The 18467-nt window shown below is 40.3% G+C and overlaps 1 protein-coding gene and 1 long non-coding RNA gene across 3 annotated transcripts; both read left to right on the top strand.

Moving 5' to 3' along the window:
• Nucleotides 1-1628: 1628 nt before the first annotated feature.
• On the top strand, nucleotides 1629-14913 carry LOC131677278 (ras-related protein Rab-1A). 2 transcript variants are annotated; one of them, XR_009303318.1, is made up of 7 exons: nucleotides 1629-1928; nucleotides 12449-12521; nucleotides 12697-12744; nucleotides 12803-12850; nucleotides 12925-13152; nucleotides 13221-13623; nucleotides 13688-14913. XR_009303318.1 is itself a non-coding variant. In XM_058956997.1 (6 exons), exons 1-6 carry the CDS (start codon nucleotides 1900-1902, stop codon nucleotides 13416-13418), a joined length of 624 nt encoding a protein of 207 aa, XP_058812980.1. In that variant the 5' UTR covers nucleotides 1629-1899; the 3' UTR covers nucleotides 13419-14913. The 2 variants fall into 2 exon arrangements, 1 of the variants encoding a protein (XP_058812980.1); XM_058956997.1 differs by having other exon boundaries at nucleotides 13221-14913.
• LOC131677279 (uncharacterized) lies at nucleotides 1941-12427 on the top strand. Its single transcript, XR_009303319.1, has 4 exons — nucleotides 1941-5805; nucleotides 5862-5923; nucleotides 5983-6045; nucleotides 6102-12427. It is a non-coding gene; the product is annotated as an uncharacterized LOC131677279 (long non-coding RNA).
• Nucleotides 14914-18467: the final 3554 nt, after the last annotated feature.

The following is an 18467-nucleotide window of genomic DNA, read 5'->3' as shown; positions in this document are numbered from 1 at the left end:
GAAATAAATGAAAATGAGTTCTCCCACAGCCTATACTATGTACTTTTACCTACGAAGCAGTTGGGAAATGAAATCATTGATGCGAATGTGATTATTATTTACGATGAATTTAATCGCACGGAAAATCGAAAAGTATGTAACATCGGCGATATTTTTATTAAACGAAATATTTGCGTTTTTCAAATTTAATAACTACAAAAATGGTCCAACTTTTCATTTATCATCTTGCATTTGACAAGATGGTGTGGACAGAAAAGTTTTCTCTTTCATTAACTGTTGTGAATTGTGTTCGACGGGTTCGTCGGGAATTTCCTTTCAAAGAGAATTTGGATAGTTGGCTTTTATGCTGTAATCATATGGTTGTCAAGAATTGTATTGTAAATCTATTGGAGAAACTGCCCAATGCCATAAAAACAATTGTTCAATGATTGTTTGTGAAGTAACTACTATACTGTTGAATATTCGGGAAGGACGGTAAAATTGAATTACCTACTGGTAGGCAATGGAATTTGAACATGTACTCGGAGAACTTTATTTATGTCGTTTTTGCTTGAAGCGAAACTGAGTCAGGTTCTAAACCCAACTGCTGTCCACATGTTTGAACTGACAGCGGTTGGGGTTAGACCCTGACTCAGTTTCTGGGTCAAGAAAAAAAGCCATTAGGCAGCGACACTAGAGGCAGATCACTCTAAGAATGTACAACAAATTTGCATCAAATTGAAAAAAATGCATTTAATTTCCATTTTTGCATCAGCTTTGCACTGCCTCGCAGAAAAGTTGGTTTAACAAACGTCCTACGCTGATCCACTTTGTTCGACGTTTTGTTAAATGTAGGGCTAGTTTTTCTATAGGGTTTTGACGTCTTACACGCAACGCAAACGACATAGCACGCAACGCAAAATACATTATGAATTTCTATTTTGATGGAAATAAATGCATTTAATTTCGCTGATTTTTAAAAATGCATCACAAGTGATCTGCCCCTAGCAGCGATATCATATTTTCCTATCTGCCTCTCGTTTCTTCTCAGTTTACAGGCTTTGAATATTGAACATATTCGGTCTATCAACTCATTGAACTCCACTTGAAGTACAGTCGTGATTCGCTGGTTGCATAAAAATCATAGCAGCATAAACAAAACAGAAAATATGATTCAGTTTAATTTGGGCAAATTTCATAAACCGATGAACTCAATCCTTGTGGCTAAATTCACTGTGAAAGGGGGATTGAACTTGTATATTGTAATGTTTAGAAAGATGAGCTCTATCGGTTTATGTTTAGGGGTAGATCACTTGTAAGACATTTTGAAAAATCAAAGAAATTAAATGCATTTTTTCCCGTCTAAATACAAAATCAGGATATATTTTGCGTTGCGTGTAAGACGTTGAAGCCCTGCAAGAAACTAGCTCTACATTTATCGAAACGTAGAAGGTTATGTAATAAAAGAAGAATTTTATTCTTCATTTAATGACTCAACCACCTGAAACCTCATTTGAGTAAAGTTTCTACTGATTTTAAGGAATTTTTGTATAGCGTGCAACGTCATTGTGACGCTTATAGCCGCGACGCCTGACGCATGATGATGACGTTTGTTTCAGCTCCGTTCAGTTGGCAGCGGACTTCGTTGTCGTGTCAGAGCCAGGCAGGGAGCCTCACAAAAAAGCGAGCCGTCAGTCGTAAAGAAAAATCTCTCTCGAAGGTTTCATTCGGATCTCCGTACACGATTGGTGTTGCGCCGCGAATAAAAGAAGAAACCACTGATACTGCTTTCCTGCTGGCTAGGCGAGAGAGAGGGGTGAAAAAAGGTGGAATAATCGTACAGTTTCGACTTTTTTGATTGGTCTACAGTGAAATAGGAAGGACACAACAGTTCCGGATCTGTGAGTGGTGAACCAGGAAATGTCAGCATCTGCGATGAGTCCCGAATAGTAAGTTTGCGCTAGCCGAGAGGCCGATTTTTTTCCTACTGCTGACTATCCATTTTTCTTCCATCCATCCACTCCCTCCTCCGTTCAGTTACTCTCCCGCTGCGTCTCCCAATCTTGCTTTGTAATGAAAATGATGACGACGTCTCTACTCTGTTGTTGCTGAAAATTGGAAGGCAACGGGAATTGAAATTGTCTATCATACTAGAAAGCTTGTTTTAAACTACAAAACAGCAGAAAATTTCGTTTAAATTAGACGCATTCTTCAAAATGCAAATCCTCCCCCGACGTATTCCAGAATCGATTTTGAATTCTCTCGGCTCACCCTTCGCCCCCTAGTGTTTCGTCGAGTGACATCGCGTATCGGGTGATGATATTTTTCCTGCTCTGATTCTTAGAACTTGGATTCAAGTCTATTTTGCCTGATAAGCTGTTTTTGTCGTGGCCGTGCCAAAACCGGACAAAGAAAATTCCACCAGAATGTCGCATCGCAGCGGGCAGTTCCTTTTTTTTCTGCGACTCCTGGGATTCATCATCTTCGTTTAGCAATATCAGTCATTATTCTGGTTGATTGTGTATGTGTTTGTGTACGTGCGCTCGAATAAAATGAGTCATTTGCCGTGGCAGGTCCAACAGCGATCGTGGATTGATTCACAAACACGCACGCACGCATCAGACGTTACTCATTCATTGTTTGCTGTGTAGAACGTCAGTGTTGATTTTTTGTTTTATGTTTTTGCTTGTTCTGCTTTGCTGCCATGCCATCAGCACCCCCCCCCCCTCTTTGTATGCTTCGTTGTTATTTTTCGGGGATGGCACTATTTAAATGGCTCACTACGATCGGTTGCGATAAACAGGAGTTACACCACTGTTTGGTGTGTTATTCAGATGGAATATGCAAACATGGTTACATCACATGCACGAATGGTTCATTCAAATCTGATACCGAGCTGATAGAAATAGTAAATAGGTACATGATTTTACATCTGTGACTGCTTTTTTTGAGTTTGCAAAACAGCTTTCTGTTTGTAAGTGCTCTGAAATCTGCTGTGTCGACGTATTCGACATGAATTGCGATGCGAGAAAATTGCTCCACCTAGTTTCCGCAGGAGATCCGCATCAAATGTGCTGTCGTATTGGTCGACGCTTCAACTTGAACGCAGTTTCAGGGATTGGTCTATTTTCTTTGTCGGTTTTTTTCCGGGAACAGTCTCAACATTATGAGGTTGGCCTCGTTCTAGATTTGTAACATGAGTTTGTGTTTGAACTGTTCGAGACAACAATGAAAATTAAGAATCCGGGTATAATGATACTAATAGGAGCAAAACCAATGCAATTTGCTATTTCCTAACACACTATCGAATGTTTATTTAGGTCGTCGGTAAGATCAATTTTACGACCATACTCTCCCGAGAATTTTTAAATTCATAGGGGGAGCCTTTTGAGGTCTATTTGGTTGTTAAAATAACACAATACTGCCTCCTTCAACTGTCAACTGATAAGCTCACAGTTTACGGAATAGATTTGTGTTTATGAACATCTAAAAATGCCATTTCAAATAATACTTACAAATCAAGTAATAATTGATATTCTACTTGATCTCGTAATCTATAGTGACTACAGTGTGACTTAGGTTCTATTGAAAATTTTCTCCAGAAATTTGTCTTCGTATGCTTTGTGTGATTTACTGTATTAGACAAAACATTTTGTTCTCTATCTCTGTTGCTGATAATTATTGAATCGCTTGCTTACATGCTGGTTGACACTGGCAACGGTGCGTAGAACAGACCTTAATCTGCAAACGTTTGTACCAGTATACATTCTAGTCCCGCTATGCATTGGTTGATTATAAATAGTCGTAACTGTGAGGAGAATATTAGCTTTTTCTCACAAAAAAAAACAATCCTGCTAGTATAGTGGAGACTCTTATCACCTGTGAAGCGGATTCGAGCACACGAGCAGAAATATTGTCAATAAATCAATTATTGATCCATATATTGATCGTGTGAAGCTATTTTTAAAATATCGATCCTGTAGAATTTAAATGGGGTGTACGTATTGATGCTGTTTTGTCAATATTTTTATTGACATTATTCTGGCCTCGTGTAGGGTCCGCTTGACACGTTGCTGCTTTTCAGAGGAAAAAAAAATCAACCTAGAGGCGTCATCAGTAGCTAAGCACAGAATGTTATTCACTGCTCCCATCAGTCCGACAAAAACAAGCATCTGTCAAAGTATTCGATGGAGGAGACCCGGTATATTTTTATCTAATCCATTAGTTTAATTGAAACCCCGTTTGTAACATAATGAAATGATTAAATTTTTGAACTATTAGGTTAATAAATGCTACAAGAATATTGTGCTAAGTATATACGATTAGCACAAATAATGATTTGATCGGAATATCTATCCCTTGCAATCTACATGTTTTTGGGTTTATATTAGATCATGGAAGCGCTGAATCTTAAAAAAAAACACTATTGGTGAAGAGCGGGTATAGCGTAGTTAGTAAATAAATTGCCATGTACGCCGCTCATCACGGATCGATTCCCAACCCCGCCATAGGGTTTGCGATTTTTTCAATCCGAAAAAAAGAGACGAATGACTAAAAAGTTAAAACCTGTATAGTCATTATAAAACAATAACAATCTTCAGCTCATCTATGTCCTGCGTCCTAAATAACTCATCACAATTAACTAAACCTAATTAAAATGAGTCATGAGGCCATTTACCGTGTATCGAGCTGAAAGACGAGCCGGACTGTCAACTTACAAGAAGGTGGTGATTCCAACTCGTGACGATAAGCAAAACAAACCGTCCAGAGAACGATCGCGGAAGCTTTACATGATAGATGCTGACGAAGTTTGACTGCGTGGTACACCATGATGAAACTTACGTGAATGCCGATTTTAAGCAGCTACCTGTCCAGGGAGCTATAAGTCGATTGGTAGAGGAAACTTGGAACAGCATTTCAAACGCATTAAACTGTCGAAGTTCGCAAAAAATATCTCGTGTGGTAGGCCATCTGTGCCCGTGGCTTGAAAAGCGATATTTAGATCACAATCGGGACCTTCAACCAGGAAATTTATGTTCAGGAGTACGCAAAGAAACGTCTGTTGCTTTTCTTCAAGCAGCACAATTCTCAACAAACATGATTAAGCACTATTTACACCCTTCCGATCCGATTCAGCTTCGTCTCGAAATTGAGCTCCCTTGCATAGTTTCTCTTAACGAACTAGTGAGTATTGGTTTTTTGATAGATCGACAAAAGCTATTAGTAAAATAAGTTAACAATTCTAGCTACCACTTTGATGCTTATCCACTGCAAACACATAGTATCGTTACCCCCGGCTGTGTTGTCAAATGAGCGAGCCACAGAGAATATTACGAGAAAATACAACTTCTATCTACTTTTATTAAAATGTGATACAGTTACTAAAACTGAAAATGGAGCAAACATTTCGAGGATACATACAGCTAAACCACGTCCATAAACGTGTGCTAGTAACGTTGAGAAGTTTAGCCGACGCAAAAAACTTCATTGGGCAGAAAAACACGAAGTTGTTGACTACGCCCCGTCGTTAACTACATCTACCTCAGTTAGTTAAATTTACTGCGTGCCGCCTCGATGCCGCTGTATCGAAATACACCCCACCCGGTCTGCTCGGGGGATTGGCCAGAACAGAAAGGGCATATACAAAAACAAAACAACCATCATTGATTAAATCCAACTTGTTGATTACGTGGAAGAGCTAAACTAAAGTGAACTAATTAATACTATATTTTTTTTGCTATTTATCGCATCCTTATACCTACGGGTGGAATTATATTTAGAGCTTAAACCTAGACTTACAACTAGTGAGCAATAACTTAAAACTAGGTGAGAATTGTGCTAGCAATATGAATGCTTATGTTACTATGTTTTTATTTGATTAGGTTAAAATAGATACGAGGCGCGTTTGGTTAATTAATTTACCGCAAACTAGTGCTATTGGAAGGTAAGAGGATCCTCTAGATTCGAGCTCAACATAGATTAACGATAATATTATGTGTGCAGGAAACAGTTGTTCGGAACAGACCGTGTTGCCAGTTTATTTGGGTCCTAGCTGGATCATTAAAAGTATAAAGAAGAAAATGAAATTATTGAACATTCTATAACTAAAATCTATATTATAGGAATTTTTTAATTGTATTTCGGTCATCAAGGAATAAATTATTTAATTTGGATCCAGCTCGTTGTCCCCGCAACACGAAGTCGAACATGACAACGTTAAAACCAAGATCCTTGTTTACAACGAAGACGATGAAATCGATGTACGTTTAGACGATTTAGTACCGCACACCAAATAAGACCACATTAAAAGATTCATGTCGGAATGCGGAGAAGTGACACCCGTTACGAGCGATACTTGGAGAAGCCTTTTCACTGGCGTTCACGACAGCGTTTTTGTCATGAATATGCGTCTGACGAAACATATCTCTTCCTGTTCGACTGCTAACCGAACGCGAAAATACATTAATTTTAAACAAATAACGCTCTGCATCTACTCTGATCAGACATCTACGTGCCAATTTTTCTGTAACCAGACGGCACATTACGGAAAGTCATGCACCGAAGCCGTTAAAAAAAATGAACCTACTATAATCAACATTAGCAACCAGCATGCGGCATACGCTGCTAAAACAATCATAATGCCTTCAATCAACTGATGCATTTTGTATCACGAGACCTGCTGCCAGTAAAGAAATTGAGCAGATACAACCGTTGCGCCCAGTGCCTTGAACCCAACAACCAGCAACTCTAATAGTGAAGCAAATGCATGTGCATAGTTAACAACAGGTTTATTTTTTCTTTTGCTAATCTTCGTACAATACAACCCAGGTAACCAACAAGCATGCTGAATGCGTCTTAACGGCTACTTGATAAGCACTTAAGTCGTTTGAAATGCTATTTAAAAGTCGCTTTTGGCAAAATATACGGCTACATTACTGCTGTGCTATGAAAATGCTTTTTTACTACTGTTGTGCATTCAGAATGCTGCTTACTGGCAAGAAGTTTTTAAACAGTTTTTCAAATGCTGATTAACAACAGTTATACATAACGAATGCCAGCATACTGCAAGAAGCATCCGGAATGCAAATTTTACGCTACTTTACTGCATACACTAATGCTTGTTTGTTACCTGGGAAGTCTGCTTTAGATGTGGGGGAGGGGACAACCGTGAAACGACGTCATTATCGAGGGAAAGGAGTTTTTATTCTCAGGTGATACGATTATCAAAAAGGCTTCCCTCGGACGTTTACCCTCACTTCTCACCTAGTTACTGCCAAAGATGAATCACCTAAGAACTCTAAACACCAAGGTCTAGATCCCGGAAAAGCAAATTTACGCATTTCTGGATTGTCCTTTTAATAGTAGTTGACGGCTTCCAAATATGAGATTTTCTCAAGGCGGCAGCATGGTTTCCACCGCTAAAGCTTTGTCCTGATCGGTTTTGATTCCATTTCCACCCAGAAAAAAGCTTCTTGAGTCGACGTAGAGTTTGATGCACGTTGCGGTCGTGTTCTTCCTGTGTGGATATAATCCAGGTAGCCAGGCCGACTAAGATCGCTGGTCACTGTGTCTACAAACTGTTGGATGGTTGGTTCATGGTGAGCAGGTGCTGGTCCCGTGGATCAACTTAGACCTGAAGGTAAGCATCTGACAGGCCGATGTGGCAGTATAACTTGCAGTCTGCCATCTTCGCAAAGATGTGCTCAGGTAGAGGGAGTGGGTACTGGTTGGGCTCCAAGATGTTATTCAGTCCCGTTTCCGCACTACCGCGATTGGTGCTTCCCAATCGGAACTATCAATAGGCTGTAGGCTACTGGGCGGAACTCTGCTTTTGGGTCCCCTTTGAGTGTGCGCTGAACTCTTGTCTTAGTGTAATGGCCCATATCACGGTGATTTAGCGACAGATTGAACTAGAGGGGACATCTCACAGCCCAAATAACTCATTCCAAGCTCCTCCTAAAATATCCAGATTAAGGTTAGTCCACCACGATACGACACAGGGCTCTTCTTGTGATGTTGCCGATCTCCACGTCGATGCTCCAAATGCAAATGCGAGGTCCCTGTCCCGAGCCAGATCTGGCGCTGCATGATGGTTTGGATTGTAGTGGCTGTTCGATATGCCTTCAAAACTGTTCGGAAATTATTGTAATGTCCGACGCTGAACCAATCTGCAGCTGGATCGGGACTCGATTGATTTGGCTCTCAGCAAACTTCCTCCTCCGTCAGACATTCCTGACCGACACGACTTTCACGCCCGTGCTCGCAGCATCAAACTTTTTATTGGCAGTTGCCTTTTTTGAAAAACCGGCGAAGTGTACTTCCTTATGGCCCTTTTTGTTGCAGTCACGGCACTGATGATCTTTGCACTGGCAATTCTTCGAAAAGTGCATAGATTCACGCAACCAGCATGGTCGCTGCTAGGGCCGGTTCCGTTTTGGGTGAAGTTTCTGCTTGAATATGTTCTGCCTAACTACCTGCACCACTGCTGGAGCTCGAGGAGTCTCGACAAGAGTTCTTGAGCGTTTTTTTAAAAGACATCTACAATGAGTGATTCTCTTTGTTTATTTTCTCTTTCGATTTTTACGGCGTCACTATAGCTCTTTTCACTTATTTTACAGTACAGATCGAAAGATGGTGGTTTTGACTAGCAAATTATGCAAAGAGTTGAGGGATAAATGTTAAAGCGACCGAATTATTAACAGAAGAGAAAGTAGACAAAGAGAGTCACTTATTGTAGATATGTCGTTTTGAATAAAAGGTCTAGAGTTTTGTACCTTTTTAATATCACTCAAAAAATAAATCATGTTACTTCTACGTGAATTCATATGTGATTCTCATCCACTGCACTTTTCACGTAAACTCTATAGGGTTGCCCGGTATATTAGAGCCAGTTTCAATATCTGATTCATCATGTAAAAGTTAAATGATTTTTGCATAATTTGCAATAAAAAATCACGTAGAATTCACATGAAGCCGAACATAATAATAACATGAAATGAAACGTGATTATTACATGAATACAAATGCAATAATTAGATAACGTGGAACGTAGAAATTACATGACGCCAAACGTAGCAATCACATGACACAACATGTTCATTTTATGAAGATTATTAATATTTAGTTTATTATTTCAATGGAGGTGTTTTCGATTATTTTTCGTTGTAAGTAATGAAAGCAGCATATAATAAATGAAGGGAAATCTTATTTATTATCTTTAAACAAAATAACTAACTAATCCTAAATACCAGAATTAATTCTTTGTACGTGATGTTTAATGCATAGTGCGTTCTAGTAAGTCCAGCCAGAAAATAAGCCGGAGCTTTGGGTGGTTCTGGTTACAATCAGGCTCCAGTGACATAACCGGTTCTAGTTAGAATCGGTTATGTCACTGGAACCGGAGACTAACTAGAGCCAACCTGAATTCCGGTATGTCTTACTGGGTTATCCTGATCGGTCGAGCTGATATGTAACTTATCGTAGCTGTTTTTATCTTTTACATGAATTGTGGTAACGTGACCAATACATATATTTTAAGCCTATAGTACAGCAGAAAAACAACGGACATTCTTAATAGATAACAATATACATTTGCTAATACGATATAAAGTTTGTTTTGTTTGTCTTATCATTTCAAATTTCAGCTTAAAATATTATAATTATTATTTTTGCATGGGGTGGTTACGCAAGCTCGAATTCATGACTAAAACAGTTAATATATAAAAAATATATCATATTTGTCGATAAACAGCATTATTGTTTGCTAGCTAGTCCTTTGATATTGATAACCAGACTTGTGTTGCTACACAAGTGCTTGAGTGAACGACTTCATAATCACGGCAGTCACGATACAAAAGTTGCAGGATTAAGGCGGTTTGTGTTGCAAGTGACACTGGCTGATGCCCCTGTTGTATTTGGAGTAGACAAAATTACAAAGATTCTGACAAAGAAATTGATCATGCCGATGGTGACTACCTCCTGAACCGTGTTGAGGGTAGCGGGGAATCGTAGTATGTTCAGGTGCTAGATAAGCAATATATCCTCTCTTCCTCAGCAAATTGTTGTGATCTATTTACCTCTTGGGGAATAGGCACGCGCTGGGTCTAATCGATTTTATGTTTGCCCTGACAGTTTATGGTCAAGAGTTATTGGAACAGATTATTCAGCTAGAAACATAAATATTGTTGCTATAAAATATAGCAAGGAGTATCTAGAAAACTTACCCCATTGGTAGGAATATTCCACGTATTGTAAAGAGGCATTCCTTGCTCGCACTTCTGTTTGGTTGACGAATGTTTATCGGCTGTATCATTCCTCCCGAGCATTCGAGTTCTCGCTCGGCCACTATAATACTCACAATTAACGGAACTGACGATACCGTATGGAACCGATGCCGAGAATTTTATATCCAAGATCAAACGTTTCTGGCAGTAGTAATCATTGCTTTGGTTGTTTATCCCCACTTGAGCCTTTTAAAGTTGCTCCCTCCACCAGCAACGAAATATCGAGTATATTTGAAAACACCCAATAAACCAGTTGACGAAATACGCTTTGAGTAATATCTCTGAAATTTATACAAAAAGATACTGATTACATTTTGAACGACATGTAATTATATAACAAGTAAGCTATACTTACAGTGGAGTACTTGCAAACGTTTATGTGCTGCATTCAACAAATTCTTAATCACATTGTCATTTCATTTTTTCACATAGGAAATGCACGTAAACTGCGCTTCGACTATAATATTCGCATCACTTGAAGATTATATGTCAATCACATAAAGCCTACAAGGTTACCATATGGTGATTATAGGAATCACATGATGTATGTTGGAATTCAAAAATATTCATTTACGTGATCATTCACATGAATTTAAAGTGATTTATTTTTTGAGTATAATTGACCAGATTCTTGCACTCTTTGACCGCGGTTTCGTTTAACTTGGTGTCAGAAACCCTTGACGATCTCAGTCCGTACGCCAAAATAAGCGATTAAAATTGCGCTTTGAAAAGCACTCCAATCTTAAAATCCACCCATGCCCGACATACCTTGCAAGAGTACGAAATGAAATCGACCGCCTCATCCTTAACGGTTTATAGACATTGGTATCTTCGTTGGAAGATAGCCACTGGTAACCCGAAGATGACTTTGAGCTTCTCGACGCTTTGTTCGAACGTAAAATCCTTCGATTTTTTCGGGAGGATGAAGCTCGGGAATCGTTCGTGTGCCGCTAGGTTTAGCTTTCTCATGAGGAACCGGAATTTCGCTGCGTCGTTCAATTTCCCCGCATCTTCGTTGAACACCGCACCTTGAGTATCAGGTGTCGAAGTCGCATCTTCGTTCCGGATCGTAGACGGACTTATTGGTGCTACTGGCGAGCGAGTTTAACGCGGTCTCATTTCTCGACATCCCCTGTATGGCTGACACTTGCGATGTGAGCTTCGTTACTAACTGCCGTAGCAGTAGCAGTGGTCGGTGTTCTGCTGCTTCAGTGCCGCTTGAGCGGCTTCCGAAGCCGGTGCATCCGACATTGTCACCTAACCTTAATTTCGGTGCGTTACGATTATTTGACAAAATGCGACGAAATCGGACAATTTGCGCGAAAGCGGCACCGACTAATCCCTGTCGCCACGCTGTAGCAATTTTTTTTTTTTAGTTTTATTTACGTGACTTTAAATAGGAATATTCATTCGTCAAGTCGTTGTTGTAATGAAACAAGGTATTTTTCAACAAACAGGTATTGGTTGGAAAAGCTATTGAGGACGGATTATATTCTGGTTATTCCGTTTGATTCCTTTTTTACTCAAGCTAGACTGGCCTATAGTGCGCCGTCGATGTGGTAACGTGGTTTCGAGGTTTAGTCCTGATACTATACTAGAAGGTTCTATCAACATGGCATTGGATACGTTCATGCTTACCTATAGAGCCACTCCAAACTCAAATACGCCCGATGAAAGATCACCTGCGGAACTGGTGTGCTATCGTCGGCTTAAAACAGCGTTAGAACTACTACGTGCACCACGCAATCGAGTATTGTCGAGGGACATCGATCATCAATACTGGCCGTTCGTTCCGAAGGGTGGACTATTAGACTAAAAATGCAAAATAAATGGTTGTGCCATTTTCGTTTTTGAATCGTAAACAGAAGTGAAGAAGAAGACATTGACCAGATCGAGTGTATTTTTGACCCCATAACTCTGAGTCTTGAAATGCATCTGGTACTTGTTTGAGAAAAATATAAATACGCTAGCAGCAGCAAAGCAGTTACAAGGTCAGAAACCCTATTTCCTCTCGAGAAAAAAAGTTGTTCCAGCGGATTTAGTTTCGTCTCCCAGTCATCAATCTTATCAGCTGTCTTGTCTGTGATAGTGTGTTGTAAGCGATTGGCAGAAGGTCTTTTCACTTTTAAACATGTTTTTAAGATAACCAACCCGTTAAATAATCTGTAATCTTCTAATTATTTCAGCGATTACCTTTTCAAACTGCTGCTGATCGGCGACTCGGGTGTCGGAAAGTCTTGTCTGCTGCTGAGATTTGCTGTAAGAATAAGTTTGAAAAAAAAATCTCCCATTAACAATAGATCACTAATTGGTTCTTTCTCGTTTTTTTGTTTGTTTTGCTTTTGAATCGCCATGCGTTTTATAACGACTCTCCCCTTCGCGTAACAATGGTGATGATTCGTTTCGTGTTGCTCTCGGAAATATTAATCTGCAGGACGATACGTACACGGAGAGTTATATCAGCACAATCGGAGTCGACTTTGTGAGTATTTTTGACCAAATCATTTTTACAAGGTAGTAACATTATTTCTCCAACACAGAAAATTAGAACAATTGACTTGGATGGAAAAACAATCAAACTGCAAATTGTAAGTGAATTTATTTGAATTAGATGTCCTGAATTTTAAAACGTATAAATCGAATTCCTTCTCCCTATTAACAGTGGGACACTGCCGGCCAGGAGCGCTTCCGTACGATAACGTCTTCGTACTACCGGGGTGCACATGGTATTATCGTGGTGTACGACTGCACCGATCAGGAATCGTTCAACAACGTGAAACAGTGGCTGGAGGAAATCGAACGCTACGCCTGCGAGAACGTCAACAAGCTACTGGTCGGCAACAAGTGCGATCTACAGACTAAGAAGGTGGTCGATACGACTACGGCTATGGTATGGATGCCTTTAAAGATTCATTCGAAATTTGTAGACTACAGAATTATTTTTTTTTTTTGCAACAGGATTACGCAAATCAGCTTGGCATTCCATTCCTGGAGACGTCCGCCAAAAATGCGACCAATGTGGAACAGGCTTTCATGACGATGGCAGCGGAAATCAAGAATCGTGTCGGGCCACCATCGAGTGCAGCGGAGGCGCCGAGTGCCGTCAAGATTGACAAGGGTCGCAATGTCGAGGCAAAGTCGGGCGGCTGCTGCTGAACGGTTGGTTGCTACTACATTTCATTCGTTCGTACGTTCTGTTTCTAGTGTACAATTCCCCCTCCAAACAAGTAAAAACAAACAAGATAGCAGCATGAATCCAGGCGGGCTTTCGTGTTTCTTCTTCTATTACTTCAAACTACAATGTTTGTGCACTATTCTACTACCATATTTTTCAATAAAATACAACCGAGTATTGCAGCAGGTAAGCAAATCCGTTTTTCAACCACGCATTCTCACATTCAAAGCGGAAGGTAATCTATATGCAGACGCTACAACACAGCAGAAATGATAACCAGTTTAGGTCGCCGTCAGCCTGGCTCTATTTATCTAGGAAATAGGGACAGTGAAACAAGGAAAACATACGCGCGCAGTTGAAGATGGCAAAAGTCGAAGCAAGGAGAAGGTAGCGATAGTTGATGAATAAACGCTAGCATAAGGAAAAACAATATTATTCATTAGAGGAAATACTTTTACTAGAGCGAACCAACCAAGGGAAAACCAGCTGTGGATTGGATTAGCAAGCGTCAGGCCAACATTTGTATTGATGAATGGTAGGTAGGCCGCTTATACACAAACAGAAAAGGGCAAATTTTGAATAAATTAGCAAAGCAGTTGTTTTGCCGGTCGGAAATAAGAACGTTCTTTTCCGAGAAAAGAAATCTACAGTGAATAGAGAAGAACGACCCTATCGATCGGAGAAAGTGATAGATTAATCCAACTGATACTGCGTCCTCTCTCAGATTGAATCCAAACCGCATTCTTCTCGGTTATTATAATTGTTTCCTGTGAATGGTGGCTGATTTTTTTGACAGTTTAAAAATAACGTAAAAATCGTGAAATTCCACTAGTAATAGCGACTTAGTTTGTCCCGTTCACCATTTTTTAATACAATTGATGGTAATCCCACACTAACGGTTATGAGACATAGAAATGTACTAAAAAAACGATACATACCCCATACAAGGGCAGTAGAACGAGAAGCAAATTTCCGTAGGCTCTTATCAGATAGTTTATATTCATAAAATAATAAGCTGAGTCTTTTGTGTCTACTATTTTATTTTAAACAAGTGATGAGAAGGTTTATATCGGATGTATTTATTCGTAGTCTGGCGCTATTCGTTCAGTTAGAAACAAATCAAATTTATTTTAGTCGGCTTCTCACCCCAATTTTTGCCCAAACCACAGAAGCAATATTTTCTTTTCGCATACTTTCCCGTACAAATTCAATAGAGTCAACAACAAAATCATCCACTCAATATTATCCCACTATGATCGCGTATATTTTATACTCTCTACTAATCGATCGTTCTGAAATGGAGTACCCAAGCTGAAACCATTGAAGATTAAAGCGATTTCGGATTGATTTGGGACTACTATTATAGACACGAAGCAAAACTGAAACGAAAACAACAGCGGCACGCAACCAATAGAATGGAACCCGGAGAGAATACAGCTAACAAATCGTAAATAAAAAAACTTTAAAAATTAAAAATGTTTCCTTTTTCGTAATGATTAGGTACTACTCTGTTTTGCGGAACCACCAGATTGTGTCGTTGCTGAATTAGCGTTGATCTTCTACAATACAGCTACCACGTTGGTAGTCTCCCCAAATTGCCGAAAAGTGCTGCTCCGACCTAACACCACGGTCGTCGACATAAATCTTTGTCCCATGTAACCGAGTCTTCGTGAGGTGGAATATCTTCTGAAGGTAAAAATGGAGCTTAGTCTTACAGATGTTACCTATCTTCAGTATCATCACCTACGCAATGCAGTGCATACTGATATCGTTCAACAGGCAGACCAATAGGATATAGGCAGCACGGCTCCGTTAAGCTACCACATTGAACCGTATCTGTATCAAACAAACGAAATATTATATCGATTTTGTTGGTTATTTTCGGCAAATTTGAGACTAAGAGAAACGAAAGCAATGAAATTGAACGACGCATAGGTATTCTAGAGCGAATCAGTTATAAACTTAGAACGGAAAACTAGGGCTAGGTAGGCTCATATGGACATGATCGAAAGGAAATGTGAAGAATGCGGCACCGATAGCTTGGTGTCGATTGAATGCATACGTCACGGCTTGATGCTAGCAGAAATGGAGAAGAATGATCGCATGGTCGTTCTAGGCGAGGATTTATGAAGAATTTTTTGCCGGCGTCGGCGGTAAAACATGATGATGAGTTATGTTCTACCATAGACCATGCGGTAGACTTGGGTGCAACGCTCAACTCCTACTTAGAGAAGGCAAATAATTTTTCACATTTCCTTTCGATCATGTCCATATGAGCCTGCCTAGTCCTAGTTTTCCGTTCTAAGTTTATAACTGATTCGCTCTAGAATACCTATCCGGCTTTCAATTTCATTGCTTTCGTTTTTCTTAGTCTCAAATTTGCCGAAAATAATCAACAAAATCGATACAGTAGAAACTTGCGGCGATTAACACATAGTAACACAAACGAATTATATAACAAAGAAATATTTATTACCGATTCATTCGTTTAACCCCCATCCAGACAAACACCCTCGCGAGCAATCACGAGGACACATGTTGTCAAAATTATGAAACAAGATACTGAGTAAAAAAAAATATTTTGGCGCGCATTTAGCACCGTCTACTGCGATCATCCATTTTGTGTCATTTTCTGTTAAGGTTAGTTTACAGTGGGAACCGTGTCACGGGATTTGGATCCCTGTGTATTTTAAATGAAGCTCAGGATTGCAAATCCCTTGGCGGGAAATGAGTCTACACAAAAATGGCAGCCTTCATGTAAACCCAACCGCGTGAAACATCGCTGGATTTTAAAACTCCACACAAAAATCCGGCCGGGAACAATTCAACATAAATTGTTTCCGACGGGGAAATTAGTATTGAGATGCGGTGCAAGTTTGATACTGTCGGTATTTTTTTAGAAGCAGCAGAGTTTTTGGTTTGACATCAAATCCCGGGACCCATTTCCCGAACTGCAAACTAGCCTTTAATATACCTTGCCGAGTGTACATGTGGTTCTACAGGGTCTGTCAATTCAACTGCTACAAATTTTCGTTCGCTATTACAATGTCATACAAAAAGACAATCGGCCCCTCGTAGTTTTGTTTACTTCGATTATTAGTAGATTCACATGTGTTTTGCTTTTGTTGTTGAAAACAATTTCATATCTGGAAAGTGGATCGAGAAGGAAAGCGTTGCGCAGTGATTGCTTTGTTCTCAGCAGGAAAATCGAACGCAGAAATCGTTCGAGAGTTGGCTCATTTTAAATTGTGCTTTGTGTAACGCACCATTAAAAGATACCATGAGACCTGCTCCACCGAGAAACGGTATGGTTGGTGCACGTCAAGCTACCGCAACATCCTCTACTAGTATTCGAAAATTGAAAAAGAGCTTGCAAAGAAATTCTCGTCACAGTGCAAATAAATTGGTGAAAGATCTTAAAATACCCGCACGAAGTGCCCGACGAATATTGAAATCAATACCAAGTCATACAAGATCCAAAAAGTACAGGAACTGACAACAAAGCAGAAACTGGGGAGAGTAAAACGTGTCAAGGCGTTGTTAACGAGGGCCACAACTGGAATGCTGGAAAATGTTCTATTTACGGATGAAATAACCTTCACTTCTGCTTCAGTGATGGTTGAGGCAGGAATCACCCACAATGATCTAGCTCCATTGGTTTTTATACCCGAGGGAGTGAAAATCAACCTACATACCTACCTCGAATTGGCGACCAGGCTCACTCGGTTCAACACCTTGGGTTTTCCAACAGCATTCAGCATCGGCACTTAAGGCTAAACGCATTCAAGTGTGGATTAAGGAAAATTTTCCAGGATTTATTTCTAGTACGGAATGGCCAGCAAATTCACCAGATCGGAACCCGATGAAATATTTTGTATGGAGTATGTTGGAAGGCAGGGTTTGTTCCACAAAACAAGACAGTTGTGGCAGAATGGAATCAAATTCCAGAACAACACTCCCATTTGAATTGGTTGGGTGGTTCTTTATTACGGGCTTTAACCAACTTGGTCATTCGCCGGAGAGAATAATAAATTCCCAACAAACAATTTCGTTGTATAGTTTCTTATAAGTTCTTATTCGGCTTATTTTTTCGTAGCAACGGCTTGTTCAGTTTCCGTTATTTGTTGGGTTGTATAAAATAATACATTTCATTGTATATTTCATTGGCGATGTTCAAAGGGCTGAATGATAGGTCGTTCGTTGTGGGTCGTTGGAGGGCTTTGGATTTTAGAGTACTGAAGGGCGGGTGAGGCGAACAGTGAAAGAGCAAATCGGCATCTCTCAAGAATGAAATAATCGTCTCCACACTTGTCGGGTCGTTGGCCAGGATGTCTCGGATTGACGACGGTAGTTGATTAAGGTTTCGGAGGTTTAAAAACTCTAAACAATCTACCAGAAGATGTTCCACGGTGAGTCTGGTTTGGCATACTTGGTTAACGGGGGGAGGGGGAGCAGTTCGAGTGATCGTATGTGCGTGAATTATTTTGGTGTGTCCAACTCGTAGGCGAGAGAGGGCTCTCTGTTCGAGACTGGTCGGTCCATCGTTCCGGTTCTTTTGATTTTTTGGTTGTGGCCGTGTTAGCTCCTCCAGCGGCTAATAAAGAGAGCCATGTTTTCTGCTTTGAAGCGGGAAATGATATCCGTCGATGAGACCAATTTGGTCAGCAATCTTCGCGCCTCTCTCCTGCCAATGAATCGGTTTCCTCATTCCCGCAGTGACCGGGTACCCAGTATATCGTAGGGCCCTATTCTCACAGTCATGTCACCTAGTGACTAGAAGGAAATTTTCTTCTAGTCACTAAGTGACGTGATTGTGAATAGGACCGTAGTCAACGGATCGCAGGTGGCATCTATAACCTGTATGCAAGGGTAGCGTGACGTTCCCGTTTCCAGGGCGGATATGACCGACATAGAATCTCAGAATGATAGTCGGTATTCCCCGTGGTCTCCTTGCAATCGCGAGACTGATGGCAGCAGCTTCTGCCGAGAAAATGCAGCAGCTTATGGGGAGACAGTAGGCCAGACCCGCG

Source organism: Topomyia yanbarensis, chromosome 1 (assembly GCF_030247195.1).
Source record: "Topomyia yanbarensis strain Yona2022 chromosome 1, ASM3024719v1, whole genome shotgun sequence".
NCBI classification, from domain to species: Eukaryota; Metazoa; Arthropoda; class Insecta; order Diptera; family Culicidae; genus Topomyia; species Topomyia yanbarensis.
Note: the sequence above shows the minus strand (reverse complement) of the source record. Positions and strands in the feature narration are given on the sequence as shown.

What these genes read in the sequence shown, in the direction of transcription:
- LOC131677278 (XM_058956997.1), top strand. Translation starts at nt 1,900, where the DNA reads ATGTCAGCATCTGCGATGAGTCCCGAATA. An exon ending in GTCTGCTGCTGAGATTTGCT is followed by an intron (nt 12,522 to 12,696) that starts GTAAGAATAAGT and finishes ATTAATCTGCAG; the next exon opens with GACGATACGTACACGGAGAG. An exon ending in AAACAATCAAACTGCAAATT is followed by an intron (nt 12,851 to 12,924) that starts GTAAGTGAATTT and finishes CCCTATTAACAG; the next exon opens with TGGGACACTGCCGGCCAGGA.